We start from the raw sequence: 18,515 nt of genomic DNA, 5'->3' as shown, positions 1-18,515 counted from the left end.
GGGATTTCTGCAGTGCATTAAATTAGAAAGGCCTTATGAGAAAGGGGGTATGGACCTGCGTTGTCCATTTCCTCTATCTCACAAGGGTACCAAATGATAATTGTTGCAGGGGATTACCTGACTAAATGGGTTGAGCTGAAAGCTATGCCAACTGGCAAAGCAGATGATGACACTGAATTCTTCGTTAACCAAATTTTTCTACGTCATTGAGCTCCAGAACAAATAATCACTGACCGAGGAAAATGTTTCGTTGCTGAGTTCACTCAAGCAGTGGTCAAGAAGTTAGACACCAACCACAAAACGACATCCAGTTATCATCCTCAAGAAAATGGGGCTGTAGAAAGAATGAATCATACGTTAGCAGCAATGCTTTCCATGTATGTTAGTACTAACAAGCGTGATGAGATCCTAAAGTACGTGTGCTTCGCGTACAACACAGCCAGATAAGAAACCACAGGATATTCTCGATCTTTCTCCTCTATTGACGTGAGCCGAAATTACGAATCGACTTGGAGCTTGGCACATATCCAAATCCATTGTTGACAGAAGACGGCGTAATCACAGCAGATTACGCAGAACCCCTATTGACCGAATTAATAACAGCTAGAGAAATGGTGAAAACTAGAATGGAAGAGGTTAATAACAAACAAAAAGAGAGATACGACTCACATCATCAGGGTTTATCCTTCCAATCAGGAAATTTAGCGGTAGTGTACAAACCATTCAGAAACTCTTTCATCGATGGTTGGGTACTTTCAAGGTGTTGAGGAAAACCACGCCCGTGAATTATTAGGTGAAATCGGCAACAGGACGAGGGAAAACGGATATTGTACACGTCATTCGTATGAAGCCATTCTTTGAACCTTCAAATGAATGGCAGCTTCCACAAGGAATAGCTCCAAAAAATTCGGAGGAGGCCGCTGATAAAGAACAAAAGGAAGATCAAGAAATTGAATCACAAGATATACCTATAGTTACCAGCCATCAAGCGGTAGAAGACGACGAAGAGACAGTTACTGAACACCCGAGAGCAGATAACGTCACAGTAGCTCCTGCTCCTGTTTGCAGTCTTAAATCCACCAGTGGTTACGGCACTGATCCGGAGAGAAAACACAATTTTTAAAGAACATGTAGATGTCGCTTGCAGTGAATCAGCATGGATAATCCTGACTGACATCGATTTAGGGCCAGCTGGAGTTGCAATAGCTTACTTGCAACACAAAATTCTCCAGACAAGTAAAAGCAGTAAGGGTCCCGACCTTAAAAATAGCAGCCAAAAGAATTTTCAACAAATCACGAAGTTTCTCGAAGGAACTGGAGAGCGTGACCGAGCAATTCACGACCTTGAAAGAAGCCTTAAACATCAACCCAAGAAACTGACGTAGTCACATCGACGGAGGTGGATCAGTTCTTAAATGGATTTTTTTGTGTTTCAACACAGCAAGACCTAGAAGAATTAAACAGTCAATTCTAACATTTATGCTGAATCAAAAGGAAATGATACACATTATGAACCAGCAAGCTACCGTTCTGAACAAATCATTGTGGGAATCCAGAGCCAATGTTCAGTTGATTAGAGAGCTCCGAGGCAAGTCGCGTCCCTGCAAGGTATTACAGCACAACTATTAGAGTCGAATAGAAAGCTAGAAAAACTTGATTCAGATCATTTCGAGTATTTCTTCCAGCTGGATGACACATTTTAGGCGTTGAATCAAATCCTGCAATGGCTACACCAACTTGCCGATAGCCTCAACACAGGATTCAGTCTATTGCAAGTGGGCATTTAGCCCTTCAAATCGTTTCCCCAGCACGATTGAGCACAGTGATTTAAAGTGTCAGCAGACAATTACCTAGGTGAAGGTAAATTTCTAGCGATGAGCTTTGGGTTGCTTATCACGAATCCACAGTCACGGTGGTGGCACTGGAACTAACAATTTAAGGATCTTCATTCAGGTTCCTATCTTCGATCACGCTTAATAGTATAAACTGTTGATGGCTAGATGATTGTATTGGCTGGATGCTTGGATTGGAACGGCTAGACCAATAGCCTTTAGCCGGGTAGAATAACATGGAATGGAAGCAACAGCGTCCTGTAGACTAGAGCTTGAACAAATGGCAATACATTAAAATATCGTGTAGATCCGCCCGAGAGTGTATAAAGAGAATCCAAGTCAAACCAGTCGGAGCAGTCACTGTAATCCCTTTCTGCAAGTCGTATACAAATACATAGTTTATTCTCATCACCTTGTTAAATGGTGGAGATTCAAACGGTAAGTAATAACAAACTTCTATCTCAAAAACATTCCAGGCTTGTCTAATTGGTCAGGAAGATGCACGTCGCGTTTAGAGACCTTTGCGAGAAACTCAGAAAAGTAGATATTATCCTACACACACGACACCCGCCCCAACCAACAGTTCACAGCCCACCGACGACAAACATGGCTGCCGGACTTCTCAAGTTCAAGGCACCCCTGTCTTCTTGGGCAAAGGAGGAGAAGACGCTGCCGACTGGATGGATCGATACGATGTGCTAGTGGACTACAACCGGTGGACCGACGCAGACAAACGAGTAAACTTTGGCATTTACCTCAAAGTACCAGCAAGACAGTGGTTCCAATGCCTGACACCACCCAACGGGTGGGGAGACACTGCGGCAGTAGCAGCGATCCAACAACAGGCCGGAACACCGGCGATAAGCGGAATGCGTTCCATCTTCATAAAAGAATTCCTACAAGACAGCTATGCCAGGTATCAAGAAAGGAGACTACGGAAACGCAAGCAAGGCATAAACGAACCCGCCGCCAAATATTACTACGAGTTTATAAACTTATGCCGATGGATGGACCCAAACATGTCCGAAGAACTGCACCACCTCTACAAGGACTAAAACCTACATTGGTGGAGAAAATCTGAGTCCTACAACCCAAAACTTGCACCGATTTTCTAGCAGCGGTAAGGAGACACACCGAAGCAGCTGAACTAGCATGCAACAAAGGATGGGCCGTCCACATGCTAGCAGGAGAAAGAGAAAAGAAGAGGAAACAAGAGTCGCAGCAGCAAACAGACAATAACAAACAAGCAGAGACAACGAGAAACCCTCACTCAAACAGCTGCTAGAAGTAGTGCAACAACTACAAGGAGAAATAGTCGCGATGAAGAAACGTGGAGGAAGGAAGAGAAACCGAGCACACAACGGGACAACACAAAGCCAGAACGGACAAGCAACGCCCCCACAAAGGACAGCAAACGGACGGCTGATCGGTTTCTACTGCAAAGGCGAGGGTCACATTACGAGATACTACCTGAAAAAGAAAGAAGACGACGGCAGACGTAACAACACGACCGTCGGAATGATCAGCACGTGATACGAAGAAGATGACAAGGAGATACCCCTGCAAAAAATCGACGCGGGACAACTGCTGACAGAAGAAGTGACAATTGGAACAAACGACACGACAAAAAAGACCGAAGCGGTAATCGATACAGGAGCAGCAGTATCGATCATATCCCCCAAACTAATAGCAGAAATGGCCCAAGAACTCAAGAACTGTGGGGCGGCCCATAAATCGTAATGGTAAACACACAGCGGACATCCCCCCCCCCTAGGAAGAGTGGAGCTGACAATAACCATCGGGACGACCACAATTCAGGCGAAGGTGCTAGTACTGGAGATGCGAGGGATCAACCTACTCCTAGGCAACGACGTGTTGAAACGTTTTATAAAAATGGAGATCGAATACGGTACGGGAAAACCAAAGATGTGATTCGGTGAACAACCAGTATGAATGGCAATCGAAGACCAAACACCAACAACGGCCACAAAGATAGTAGCAAAAGGTACTAAAATCACCGTCGCCGAGAACTTCATCTTAAAACTCATTCAAAAAAGAGCATTTGCAGAAATCTACGAGTCCTTACAAAAGGGAAAACCACATAGTAAACTGCTCCACGGTATTGATACACTAAAACCAATTTGGGATGCAAAGGAGTAACTCATCCGAGTGACTGGAAGAGTAGGCCTGGCGCTAAAAGAACTGCTCATCGATCCGCCCTTCCTTCTTCCATCAAACGAGAGGATTGTCGACAAGATGATTCACTATCATCATGTTAAACGGAAGCATGCTGGTGTACAAAACACTCTGACATTCTTACGAAATCGTTTTTGGATCATTCGTGCACGCCAACGGATTAAAAGTGTCATAAAAAAGTGTGGTAAGTGCCAACGGGTTCAATCGCGTCCCTTTAATGAAGAAACCGCTGCAATGCCATTGGATCGAACCAAGAAAGCGCAGCCATTTGAAGTGATCGGGATCGACTACTTCGGCCCAATGTATGTGCTAGAAAAAGTGATTCTTATTGAAAAAGACAGTAATGGGAACGATACGAGAAGACTCATGTTGGTGAAAAGAAAGTGCATGCGTGTTTGTTTACTTGTGCAGTCACAAGGGCTGTGCACTTGGAGCTGGTAACTGATCTGACAACACAAACTTTTATGTACGAGTTAAGACGAATGATGTCACGAAGAGAAGATTTCAAAATTATCTACATTGACAACGCGTCAACGTTTACTTGTGCCGCAAAATTAGTGACGGAAGATCCTACCCTAGCCAACTGGCTCTCATGCAAGGGTATAGAATGGAAGTTTTCACCTAGCCTAGCTCCATGGTGGGGTGGGTTTTAAGAGAGGATGGTCAGCTCCGTTAAAGAACCGCTAAGAAAGGTGCTGGGGAAAATGAAGGTTAGTTTCGACCAACTTCACACCATACTAGTGGAAATTGAAGCTATCGTGAATTCACGGTCCTCACTTATGTTTCTGGCGACGCACATTCCTACGAAGTTTTATCTCCACAAAAGTTACTGACCGGAAGACAACCTGTAGCTACACCAGAGTCACCCGACTCAACGAAGATGAGCCGTGACGACCTCATCGAGCTGGACATACAGAGGAGCGAACACGCCTAGACATGGTGGAGGCTGTGGCAAGAGTCATACCTGGCTGATCTTAAGTTATTTCACTGTCGCAAGGGAAAGAGCACCAGAATTCAGCGTGTTGGCGAAATCGTCCTGCTGAAAGAACCTAACATCAAACGTGTTTCGTGGCCGACGGCCATTGTTACAGGAGTGATCCCTGGAACCGACGGCAAGGTGCGAGCGGTTGTTTTACGACTACGTTCGGGTAAGGAAACCACCAGGAGCATCCAGACTGTCTACCCATTAGAAGTCCAGGCCGATATCGACAAGCCCGTCGACGATACCGGAATCGGCACAGTGGAGAAGACTACGTCTACGAGAAAGAAGAATCCGCTCCGTAAGAAGAATTTAGAATCGCGTGAGGACGCTGGCGATTCTGGCGGGGAGGATGTTGCGGATTGTCAAAGTCCGTCTGAAGTTGGGTCTCTAAATTTGGAAGGTTCGTTAGACAGCCTATTATTTTTGACTTGTAAATGCTATAATTGTAAACTTTGTGTAGGCTGCAAGGGGCGCTGCCAAGCAGAGCCTTCTTGGTGGCCGATATCGGCAGTAGCCGTTGTTAGAATTTTTCCCCTTGTAGAAGCAGACGCCATTATTTGTGTCAAAAGTCAGTTTTAATAAAATCAGTGATAGAACGTGCCTTTGTGAGTTAAACTCACAAAGGTTTTTAAATCGCAGGTATTAGCGCAATTATTAAGATTAATACTTTTCAAAGAGTTCGAGGACACGCTACGAGACAACACTGACTGTTTCGGGAGAGAAGGCGAGCGACTAGGACGTTGCAACATCGCAGAAAATGAAATCCAGCTAACACCCAACGCCAGACCTATTTACACCCTCTCTCGTTTTTACGTGGTTCCTGTTTATCGAGACAATATTGTTATGACTGAGACATGAACTTTGTTTTCAGCACATCTCTAACTCTTTCAGCAAGTGAATTATTTTCTCTAGTCGTCCAGACATTCGTGCATCCAGCAGAAACAACAAGTAAGCTCTTAAATCATTGACTCATGAAGTTTTGTGAGGGGATGGGAAGTTGATTTACTGACAGCAGAAATTGATTTTTTTGTTTGCATTACGTTGTCCAAGTTGAACAAATTGGCTAGCAATATTTGCCATTTTTGCGGTTTTGCTGATTTTTTTTTTTTGCATTCACTGGATGAAAGGATTTGACATTTTTTGCAGAGAAACATTTCGTGGTACACTATTTGGTATAAACTGATGATTTAGACGAAACTCCTTCCGAAATGCAAAGCTATCTCAGTTGATCTCGGGACGTGACCTTTGATGAGAACCAAAGTGGTTCAATTTCGTTCGTCTCTCGTTCGTTAGCCATTACTGTTTTTATCAATGTTTCTGTTTTCCTCTTTGCATAATTTTCTGACTCAATATGACTGTGATGTAACGAGAAAAGCAGAAATAGTTTTTACCTTGAGCTCGAGAGCATGTGCGAAAATCCCAAGACGTGGCAGGGCTTAACTGTCAGCCTATGCCGAGTCGTGTCGTATGGCGCTGGTGAACAATGTACTTGTTAATCTCTAGCCATTCTGGCTTGTCTTTTAGTTTTGTTTTTCATTTTTTGATAAGCTCCTTAGAGATTTGCCTCTAGACAGATGGATGATGTTCGATGTTCTTCCCCCTCCCCCACCTCAAACTTATCCTCTTCCCTCCTTATGGCGTGACATGCCAGTTAATTACTTCGGCTGAAACGGGATATGAGTTGACTATCGATTTCAGTGCAAGGCCACCATCGTACGATAGAAACCCCGCAATTTTTGAAGAACGGAAGACCAGCACCCATTATCTAGGCAGCAGCAAAAAACAAAAACAAAATGGCCGACGAATTGAACTGGGATGCAATGAAGCGAATTGTGTTATCCGCGTGCAGCTGGTGCTGGTCTTCCTGTTCACCTGGTATTCGCAGGCGAGCGTCGTTGCGTGATTGATAATAGCACATGCGGGTGCAACGGCCAGAAGCATTGGAGCGAGCAATATCGAAGCTAAGTTGCCGAACTGCGCCAATGTTCTTAGAACAGGAAGCGATGCATAAAAGCCGCTAGATGCCACGCGACATCATCAAACAATCTGATTTCGATCGATCCTGTAAATGTCGTCTTCGATTCATTTACTTTGTGAAGATGATTGTGTCATCGCCGGGTGTCGTGTACAACAAGCCAAATGCGAAAAGAAGGTGACCTACTACCACCTATTTAGACCCAACGCCCTGCGTCGTGGAAGGAACAAGCCATCCACAGAGAACTGACACTGGACATGCTGAAGAAAGGCGTGATAGAAGAAGCCACCGGGCCATTGAGCGCGAAGACCCTATTGATACAAAAAAAGGATGGAAGCTGGAAATTTGGCCTTGATTTCCGCCCATTGAACAGTGTTACAATATTTAGTGTATACCCCATGCCCATCATAAATGGAGCGTTGACCAGGCTACATGGAGCCAAGATATTCTCAGTAATGGACTTAGAAATTGGGTACTGGCAAATACCCATGAAGAAAAAAGACCAAGAAAAGACAGCCTTCACCGCCGCAGATGGATCCTACCGTTTCCTCGTCATGCCGTTCGGTCTCTGCCCAGCCCAAAGCTCGTTCCAGCGGACCATGGACACGGTACTAGGAGGGCTGCGTTGGACCTCGTGCCTCGTATACCTTAAACACATCATGGTATACGGAGGAGACACAAAAGAACACATAGACTTGCCCCTCTAAGCATCTGCCGATCGATAGTGACTTTATTCGAACCTCCTTCCTTCATGACATAGTCATAGACTAACCTAAAATTAGAATTGAAGATGATATTTTTAGTACAGAGGAAGTGTACAAAGCGTACTCCCTCAAACAAATCAATCGATTAGTAATTAAACATAAAGAAAAGATAAATGCTAAAAAAGTATACATTCGATTCACAATACTCTCTTCTTCTTTATTTTCTTTTAGCATGTTTTCATTTATTGAAAACCCCATTTCTACGGGAGCATTACTTTGGAAGAAAGTGAGGGCATCTTGAAGTAATCTGTAGAGCTCATCATAACCATAATAAAAATTCGCAGGGCAATAAAATGGAAGAATAAAGGGCATCCAGTCTGAACTTCTTTTTCTCAGTATTGCGAGCTGAATCTGGATGAAAAGCTTCGAAATCCATTTTCAACTTGGAAGCAACTAATATAAAAAGTCTGTCAAATTGAGATTGCACCCAACCATTACGTCAACCTCAACGAACCGTGTTGACATAGTGTATTTAGCTCCTTAAAAGAAAACAAAAATCAGGCCCTCTAGCGGCAACGCAGAGCGTCACCCCTCTCCCTATCGGCCTATCCTCAGACCAGTTTAAATTCTTGGTACAGTATCCTGCACAAAAATCCGAACACTGATTTAATTTTTTAAAGCCACCTATTGGCGAAGTAAAGGGTTTTTGTTTGTTTTTCTTTAAGAGGGAGGGTAGACGGGGTGATGGACACATAGGGCAGGGTTGGGTAAGTCTAGAAATTTTGTTTTAGTGCCTTAAGGTATTACGCTTTAAGGCAAGTAACAGGTCGGGACATTTTTGCAACCCCCAGGGTGATGTGTTTTTTAAAAACGACAATTGGAAATGTTGGATTTTGGCTGTGTTATATTCCTTACCCAAAATAAGTAAGAGAGCTGCCTGTGCACAATTATATCGATACCGATGGCATATGCGTAGAGCATCTGATTGCGACGCCGTAGATCGGTGTTCGATTCCCGATAAGAAATTGCGAAATATTTCGTATTTTTATAATATAATATATTATAATAAAAAGTGAATTATTGTTTTTTAAGTTATTTAATAAACAAAAAAACCACATATTGCTCGATGAAAACTTGTTTTATATATGAACGAGAATTTCTCGTAAGCAAACCACAATAATTCATCACCTCATCTGGAATCGAATATCGATCTCCAGCATCACATTCAGAAACGCTACACCTACGCCATAGACAACGACGTAAATATTCACAGGCAGCTGGAACATAAGCTAAATTGTTTCGGTAAGCAACATTACCAAGCCCAAGCCCTAAATTTCCAACTTTCGTAAAAAAAACACACCACCCTGGGGGTTGCAAAAATGTCCTGACCTGTAACTTGCCTTAAAGCGTAATACCTTAAGGTATTTTTTTAGGTCTAGACTTACCCAACCCTGCCCTGTCGTGTCCATCATCCCGTCTACCCTCCCCCTTTACAAAAAAAACAAATAATAACAGTGTCGTGACTCGTTCAGTGGTTTCTATTTCGCCAGCTCGACATAGCTGTTCGCGTGGTCGATCTCGAGGCCGGTCGCGTGTTCGATCTCGAATCAGATCGTATGATCGATCTCATAGCCGATCACGTGAGCATTCTAGCTCGGTTTCTTCACGAAGTTCCAGATCTCCACGGCGTAATCGACGGTCGCGTTCCAGATCTTCTACACGCAGTTACCGTTCACCTGCCAGTACTGCACGACGAAGTGATCGTTTACGTTCACGGTCCCCGCTTCGTAGGCGATACAGATTCCCCAGTAGTGATCGCATTAGGGCTCCTCGTCGGTCTCTTGCTTCAGATACGGCTACTGTGCTTTCCCGTGAAAAAGTCCGTTCTCTTCGCTCGTGGATGTTAAACGGGCTGTCTCCTTCTGAAGCTAAGGCTCTTCGCGAAATTTGCAATCCGTCGTACGAAGGTTCGTTCACGCTTCAATGCCCTATTTTAGACGAATCTATGGGTCGTACATTGAAGAGGTTGAAAGGTTCCTCTGGTTCTGTGATCGACTTCGTCGAGAAAACATGGCTTTCGACCCACTACAAAATAATGGGCATTGCTCGCCCCTTAATTCAGCTTTGGAGCTCATTGCCGCCGAGCGATCCTCATCTAAAACATATCGAGTCGGCCCTTCGTTTGTGGGGAGTAGCCTTTCGTGACGTCACTATGAACCGGTGGAAAAATATTCTCCGCCAGATGGCTCCTGATTTCCTCAATCTCTTGTCTGATCCGACAATCTTTTCGAACCGTGAAAGGTCACGTTTATTTGGTGTCCATTTTCTCAACGCTATGGCCAAGAAAACTGATGAGGAGAATAAAATAACCAAAATCGGGCGCAATGCCGGCCATTCTCAATCGTCTAAACGTCCCTTCAATAAATTCGCTCGCAGTGGCGGGGCAACTACTCAGAAATCATCTGCTGGGCCTTCATCCGGAAATCATCGCGGAACTGGAAGCAATTCTCAACGCGCATCTGAGTCAGTATATTCCGTTTTTTCCGCTATTATTAGTTACCCTTATCAACCAGTAGGTGGCCGCTTGTCTCAGTTTGCCCACGTGTGGCGCTCTATTTCTTCGGACCCTTTTATCTTGAATATGGTTTCTATGGGAGTCTCACTAGATTTTTTGTCGCTTCCATCTCAATCCAATCGCCCCACAAATTGGAGTATTTCCTCGGAGATGGAGCGTGCCTGTGACGTAGAAATTTCGGAATTAATTGTTAAACGGGCTGTTTTTCCTACTCCCGAGTCGTCCGGCAAATTCTTCAGCAGCATATTTCTGGTTCCAAAAAAACCGGGGGGCTATCGCCCAATCATTAATCTTAAGAACTTAAATTCACACATTCGTTTTGAACATTTTAAAATGGAGGGTATGGATTCGGTACGGTGCCTTATCCGTCCCGGGGATTGGATGGTTCTACTCGACCTAAAAGACGCCTACCTGTCGGTACCGGTTTGCTTGGAACATCAACCCCTTTTGTCTTTCCGTTGGCGGGATATTTGCTATCAGTTTACTGGCCTCGCTCTATCTTTCTCCTGCTCCTCGACTTTTCATTAAATTGCTAAAGCCAGTTATCGGAGCCCTTCGTAGAAAGGGAATTCATTTGGTTATTTACCTTGACGATATTGTCTTTATGAACGAAAGCCGTGAAGGTGTTATGGCAGATGTGTCGACTGCTATCGACTTGGTTTTTAGTTTTGGTTTCCTTATCAATTGGGAAAAGTCTGTGCTTTTAACTTCTCAGTCTTTAGAGTTTTTGGGTTTGTTGATTGATTCCATCGCGCTCTCTCTCGCGTTGCCTCCTGACAAGGTCCTCTCTATGTTGGAAATGTGCCGTCGGTCCCTATTGAAAGGTGTCGTCTCTCTTCACGATTTATCTTCGTTGATTGGTAGTTTTTCATGGGCCATTCCAACTATACCCTTTGCCCAGGCACACTTACACTTACCATTCAAAATTCTTTAATTATGACCTGTCTCGCTACGTGTCGCTTTCGTCTTCTGCGCGCGATGACATTCGTTGGTGGGTTAAAAATCTCTCTTCTTCCAATGGCTTGTGTTTTCTTAAAAAAGATCCGGATCTCGTCATTTATTCGGATGCATCTCTTCACGGTTGGGGTTTCGTGTGTGACGGGGTCTGTTCAAGGGGGTCCCTGGGCAGGATCGGATCGATTACCTCATATAAATGAGCTCGAATTGTTGACGGCTTTTTATGCACTTAAATCACTGACTGCGCAGTCCGCTAATCTTGAGATAAATCTCATCCTCGATAACTCCACAGCCGTTAGTTACATGAATAAGCGCGGAGGCACACGCTCACGCGCCTTATGCGATATTTCCTCCTCAATAGTGAGCTGGTGCGAATCTCACAATTTATCCCTTACCGCTACGCATTTACCTGGCATTCTAAATTCCGTTGCAGACGAACAGTCCAGGACATCACTCGACGCAAGCGATTGGATGCTCTGCCGGTCGACCTTCCGAAAGTTGTCAGCAGTATGGAAGACGGAAGTCGATTCATTTGCGAACAAATGGAATGCCCAATTGCCGACCTTCGTGTTATGGATGGTCCAACCAGATGCATTTGCTCTGAACGCCTTCTCGCTCAATACGCTTTTCCCCCGTTCGCCCTCATAGTGTAAGGAATGCATCAGCTCACTCTTTCTTGGAAAAATATCCTCCCTCTCATTCCTGGAAACAAGTCATTTTCCTTTCCATCCTTTCATTACGCTCACCTTGCGTTGCTGATCGCGTTGACTTTGTTTGTCGTATAAAACCCCATCAATTGTAATTCTTCGTTAGTCAACGCTGGGCTGTTCACCCAGTCTAGTTTTGATTCACCCCTTTGCGAGTCAAGTGTCAGGTCGTTTATTCGACCTGCTACTGGCCTGCTCGTTCCCCGTTTAAACTTGTCTTATTTGTGTCTTTGTTGTGCTTGACGCTGGCTATACGGCTACGGCCTGTATGTATGCCTCCAATCGTTTGAGACATTCATCGACTTGTTTGAATCATGTTAACATTTTACGGGAATATACCATCGAACGAAGTCCGCAGCTTCCCTTAATCGAGTAAAAGCTATTTACTTAAAGATGAAGTAAGTAGGGGTTTTACATATTGGTGGCAGCGATGGGATCATCATCACCATCGATCCCAACCACGAAGTTCTATCGACCGGAATTCATTGCTGGGCCTTCATTTACCTTACGTTCAAGAGATCGAGCCACTGAAAGAACAACCAAGAGCTGACATTCTACTCGCTATCACTTTTTATTTTTATTTACAGTTACGTTCGCTGGAACGCTCTGGAACACTCCGTTTATCGATGTTTCCCATCAGCTTTCATTTCTCACTGTTCCAATTTCAGTCATTGTCTTGTTTTGCTAGATTGCGGGACGCAATCTCCCATTTCCCCAAGGCATGTAAGGAATGCATCAGCTCACTCTTTCTTGGAAAAATATCCTCCCTCTCATTCCTGGAAACAAGTCATTTTACTTTCCATCCTTTCATTACGCTCACCTTGCGTTGGTGATCGCGTTGACTTTGTTTGTCGTATAAAACCCCATCAATTGTAATTCTTCGTTAGTCAACGCTGGGCTGTTCACCCAGTCTAGTGTTGATTCACCCCTTTGCGAGTCAAGTGTCAGGTCGTTTATTCGACCTGCTACTGGCTTGCTCGTTCCCCGTTTAAACTTGTCTTATTTGTGTCTTTGTTGTGCTTGACGCTGGCTATACGGCTACGGCCTGTATGTATGCCTCCAATCGTTTGAGACATTCATCGACTTGTTTGAATCATGTTAACATTTTACGGGAATATACCATCGAACGAAGTCCGCAGCTTCCCTTAATCGAGTAAAAGCTATTTACTTAAAGATGAAGTAAGTAGGGGTTTTACAATAGCCAGGTGTCTGACGAAAATGAGGAAGGAGGAAGCGGAACTGGTGCTGGTATGCCCACTATGGTTCAGCCAACCTTGGTTCCCCCTCCTGTTGAATCTGTCTTGCGACATTCCCCGAATCTTCCGCTTCCGGCCGGATCTCCTCGTCTCTTGCCTGAATGCTCCTCATCCGCTGACAATCAACAATTCATTGATACTATCCGCCTGGAAGTTGTCTGGGGACGGCTCATTGGGGAAGGCCTTTCGGAGGACGTGGTCCACTTATTGCTGGCAAGTAACAGCCCATATAGCATATTTCTGCCGTCGGATGTCCGAATCATGGCCGAACATCCGTTAGATATCTATGTACTCAATGGGTGGTTCCAGGGATGTCCGTCGGCTAGTCACCTTGGAAGTGCAATGGATGTGCGAAAATTATATTCTACGGACCTCCTTCCAACAGCCAAGAAGATTTTCAATTTTTATTTAAGGATCGGCCTCGAGCCAATCGGGTCGCTTTTTTGCAAATCGGGTTTCTCATTTCGGGCCATCGAGGCGTGGCTCAGGGTGGAGAACTCTTCTCCCCGAATTCAATTGGGATTTGCAATCAATTGGTTTGCAATCAATCGATTCATCAATGCAAAAAACATTATCGATTGACTGTTCGACCCGATCTATCCTATAACAACCCCGAAAATACCTCGTTCTACCCGCTTGCCCCGATTTTTACTCTGAAACCGAAAGAACTGCATTTTTTTTATTGCTTAAACGGGTAACCTCAAATTTTTCCCCGCACCGCCCCGGTTAAAAAAGTGGCACCTCAATTCAACCCCGAATGCACCTTATCGGTGCGGGGCGGTTAACTTGATTAGAACTAATTGGGGCCGATCACTAAGTTTCATTATTAATTGTCAAAATTTCTTTGTTTCCAAAAGGAGAAAACTTAACCGTGTTCAAATTTTACCCTTGAACATATTTTTATTTTAAGTCCAGCATTTAATACGAAAAATTGAAAAAATAAAGGAGTAATTATCTATTTGCCGGATGGTTTATTTTTAAATTTATTACAAAAAATGAATAAAATATATGTAAGTCGTGAGTTTGTTTGCACAGGCTTTCCATTTAGCTTACGGGAACCAAGCCATTGGAAATTAACTTACAGAAAATAAATATTATTCGGCATCTAATAATATTCAAAGCAAGTATACTTGTGATTTTAATTTCAAATAATAAAAAACTTTTCTTTAAACTTAATAAATCATGCTGAAGTTTAAAATTCAAAAAGTATTTACCCTTAATTGTTCCATTTCAATTTATACACTTCTGGTTTAACCTAAGTTCGACATCATCTTGACTTGTTAAAAATCCTGTATGTGATTTTTATCGAAAAAGCTCAAGTGTTTTACAACAATTCGATTGTATTGTTCGAAAATTATGAATAACATATATATAGATTGGCACAGTGGAATAATATTCGATTATGGTGCGAGAGACCCGAGTTCGAATACTGATATAGTTTAATGTTTTTTCTAGATTAGAGTTCCAATACATGTCATATTTATAGCCAAATGAAAGCCCGTTCGGATATCCTTCGAATGTCCGACGGCGCTGTTGAGGGAGGTCAAAACCAAAAAACATTACATCCATAGGACATCCAAATCGGATATCGGGCTGTCCGGAGGATATCAAAAATATGTACTCAACATCCGAACCCGACATCTGTCGGACATCCGACGGACTGCCTTGTGTTATGTGGGAGAGACTCCACGTCAGCTGCTTATCAGTCAGCATGGAGGTCCTGGTGTCATTGGAACCATAGAAGGAATTCAAATCCCTTGCCTGGTTCTGTAAATTTGATTCTGCAATATCTGGCTGAACTTCATAGTGAAGGCAAGTCCTATTCCACGATCAATCTCCATCGCTCCATGTTATCTGGTACGTGTGATTCTGTTGAGGGGGTACCAATCGGTCAACATCGATTAGTTACGAGGCTCATGAAAGGTTGTTTTCATTCTCGACCGCCGAATCCCCGCTATTCTAGCATGTGGGACCCTGCTATCGTTTTGGATTTTATGTCCTGATCTGGAAACAATTCAGATTTAAATTTCGTCACCTTGTCAAAACAACTAGTGACATCCATAGCCTTGGCGACCCTGTTCCAGTTTTCGGAGATTGCTTCCATTGCCAGAGACTCGGTTGTTTTCTCTAACGATGGCGTTTCTTTTTCTCTTTCTCGTCTACGTAAGACGCAGAAGTCTGGAGGTTTTCAATCTTTCAGCTTGCGCCACCAATACGCTCATTTGCCCAGTTGATTGTTTGGGCCAATATGTCTTCCGTTCTGATTTTTTAAGAAATGCTAATAATCAATCAAAATTGTTCATTGGTCTTCGTAAACCTCATAGGCAGGTTTCAGGTTCAACGGTTGGCCGTTGGGTCAAGGATTATCTTTCCTTAGCTGGAGTGAATTCTCTTGTTTTTTCCGCTCATTCTACGTGGGGGGCAGCATCTTCCAAGGCGGCATCTACGGGTGTTCCCATAGACTCCATTTTGGCGACGGCGAGTTGGTCCAGCCAGTCCACATTTGCACGATTTTATCATCGTTCTCTGGACACTCCCACCGTGACTGGGGCCGTCTTTAATTCCTTGGAGCGCCCCGTGCTTTAAAGTCACCGTTGAGGTAGACGTAATGGTTGGGTGCAATTGTCGATTGCACACAATAAATGGAGGAGACCTCAACGGTCTCCTAATCCCACCCTCATCCAGCCCTCGCTAAAATGTTCTTTCTGTCTGTTTTACAGTTTCCGTGGTCGCCGTGGTGGTTTTCGTGGCGATCGTTGATTCATCTCTTCGGCGCTTCCTCTAACATTTTGATTTCACCTTATTACGCGGCCCCCAAGTTTGGAGCTAAGCAGACCATCTATTGATTAATTATTTCTATTTTTAATCTCTAGTTCCTCTAGTTCCCGGTTGGTCCAAGACTTAAGGTCTGAGGATAGGCCGATAGGGAGAGGAGTAACGCTCTGCGTTGCCGCTAGAGGGACGGATTTTTGTTTTCTTTTAAGGAGCTAAATACACTGTGTCAACACGGTCCGTTGAGGTCTCCTCCATTTATTGTGTGCAATCAAGATTGCTCTTCGGAAGCGCTTTGCGCTTTCTCGAGCAATCGACAATTCAAATTGATCACTCTCTGAATGAGTGAGACGATTTGCTGCAACAAAGAGTTTGCGCAAAAGCTCATTCCTCTTCAGTGCAATCTTGGGCTTTACCAGAAGAACCTCAGGGTCATAACAAGATATTCCCCTAACGATTGAATAACGAAGCAGGGAAAGTTCAATGAGCTTTGAGCACATTTTATTGAGAAATTTTTCTGCCAGAAAGAAAAAAAAAAGATAAAAGAGAAACAGGTAAATGAAGTGAACACCAAAAGCTTTTGAACTGGAATGTGGTAAGAATCTAACCACATTTCTTTCTGAAGACTTTAATGTCTAAATCAGACACACTAACTTTCTTTTTATTTTGCAACTTGACAAGTTTTGAAAGTTCAGTTATAGCTCCACTTCCTATTTTTATTTTTCCGCAAGGGAGGAAAACATTTTCGTCTTCGAAATCAGCAATGACAAGTTCATGGGTCCGTCCAGCAAACTGATCAAAAAATTTTGGTTTCAAAAAACGTCGCAAATGTTGTGTTAAAAGTTGCAATTGATCTTCAAATAATAATGGAGCCATTGGGGTTTGGCGATTGAAATTTGCGAAGGAATGGTTCCATTTCCTGCTCAACAGAAATAAAAAAATGCAGTTTGGCTTTGTAGAAAGGGTCGTTGAAGAAAGCCACTAGTGTTTTCCAGCTGTGCAGGATTTTCTTCTTAATTTGGTAGGCTTCCTTCAAATACTTTTCCAAATGTGGAGCAATTGCAAGTAGAGTTTTAGCTAGTATACGTTCTCCAGCCAGCGAGTAGGACAAAATTTCCTCATCAAACAAGTTGACTTAGTGATTTCTTTAAACTCTGCTTTCCTCAAAGTGCTTTCTTTAAACCGCCAGAAGCTGCACGTGAGAGGCTGTTGAACTTTCCGATCAACTACATCATGACCACTTCTTCGGGCAGGCCACATGATCCCAGTTCAAAACGACCCGGATTCTCAAGCCTCCTCCCCAAGCTTAAAAAAAAACTCCAATTGGCGTTCGGGCCATCCATTGAAACTTGAATTATTTTGTTAAATGGCATTCCAGAAAAACCATATTTAAAATGTTCTAATAAATCTTGTGCTTTGCTTCGCTCGAAGAAGACTACATTGAAGTAAAACGTGGTTATAAGCCTATTTTTAGAGTCGAAAAAACGGACATGGAGATCCATCTGACCTTGCTTAACAACTCTATTAAGCGATTCATCGAAGTAACCTGTGAAGCAACGACTGCCCTTGATTTGAGCATGCATCTGGTCTTTAGAAATTTGACCTAATCCATAGTTCAAAACATACGTCATTTTTGTGCTGCTCTGGGAGTAGTCGGCTAATTTGCTATCAGGAAACATTAATCTGAATTTTTCTAAATCGCCTTTAGCAGAGTTAAGCGAACGATGCTAATTAACATTCCTGAGACATTGTCGTACCTCGGCTGACGTAACGGCATCAGATACGACAAAGAGTGAGTCGGTATTGGCAGGCCTAACTGTGGAACGAAGGGAAATATCCGGAATGACCTCATCGGAACCCACTCCTGACTGACTACAAGTTGCTGTCGTTCCATCTGCTATTAAAAGTAAAACAAAATAAATTTTAGATAACTCCATTACTCTACTTAAATAACTGTCGTAATACATAAGTGAAATTTTTCAAAAGCTTAATATCAATATAGAGAAAACTATACCTGGCAGAGTCTCTGTGGCTATACTGGTACTAGTCTAAATTGGAAGAGAGTTGAAACTGAATTCTGATTGCGTTTCAGGGCCAAGTTTTTTACATGGTATTTAAATTTTGCATGGCTGGTCAGGGCCCCTTTTCTCCTGCCCTCAAAAATATCTTCTGATTACACCATCGGCACTTACAATATTGGTTTTTGCCTTCCATTTTCTCCATCCACTCACTTACATCTGGATGAAGCTCTGCCCCACATAACACAAGGCAGTTCGTCGGATGTCCGACAGACGTCGGGGTCGGATGTTGACTACATCTTTTTTATATCCTCCGGACAGCCCGATATCCGATTTGGATGTCCTATAGATGTAATTTTTTTTTGGTTTTGACCGCCCTCAACAGCACCGTCGGACATTCTAAGGATATCCGAACGGGCTTTCATTTGGCTATAAATATGACATAAATATGTATTGGACCTCTAATCTTGAAAAAACATTAGGCTATATCAGGATTCGAACTCGGGTCTCCTGCATCACAGTCGAATATTATTCCACTGTT

General features: G+C 43.4%; 1 protein-coding gene and 1 pseudogene across 1 annotated transcript; both read left to right on the top strand.

The window, feature by feature from the left end:
• The first annotated feature begins 2,252 nt into the window (after window positions 1–2,252).
• Window positions 2,253–3,572, top strand: LOC123469834 (annotated as a pseudogene).
• Window positions 3,573–9,589: 6,017 nt separating this feature from the next.
• On the top strand, window positions 9,590–16,089 carry LOC116916444. Its single transcript, XM_032921690.2, has 3 exons — window positions 9,590–10,212; window positions 15,905–15,939; window positions 16,058–16,089. The coding sequence occupies exons 1-3, from the start codon at window positions 9,590–9,592 to the stop codon at window positions 16,087–16,089; spliced, it is 690 nt and encodes a 229-aa protein (XP_032777581.2).
• Window positions 16,090–18,515: the final 2,426 nt, after the last annotated feature.

The sequence above is a fragment of the Daphnia magna genome, linkage group LG2 (assembly GCF_020631705.1).
Source record: "Daphnia magna isolate NIES linkage group LG2, ASM2063170v1.1, whole genome shotgun sequence".
NCBI classification, from domain to species: Eukaryota; Metazoa; Arthropoda; class Branchiopoda; order Diplostraca; family Daphniidae; genus Daphnia; species Daphnia magna.
Note: the sequence above shows the minus strand (reverse complement) of the source record. Positions and strands in the feature narration are given on the sequence as shown.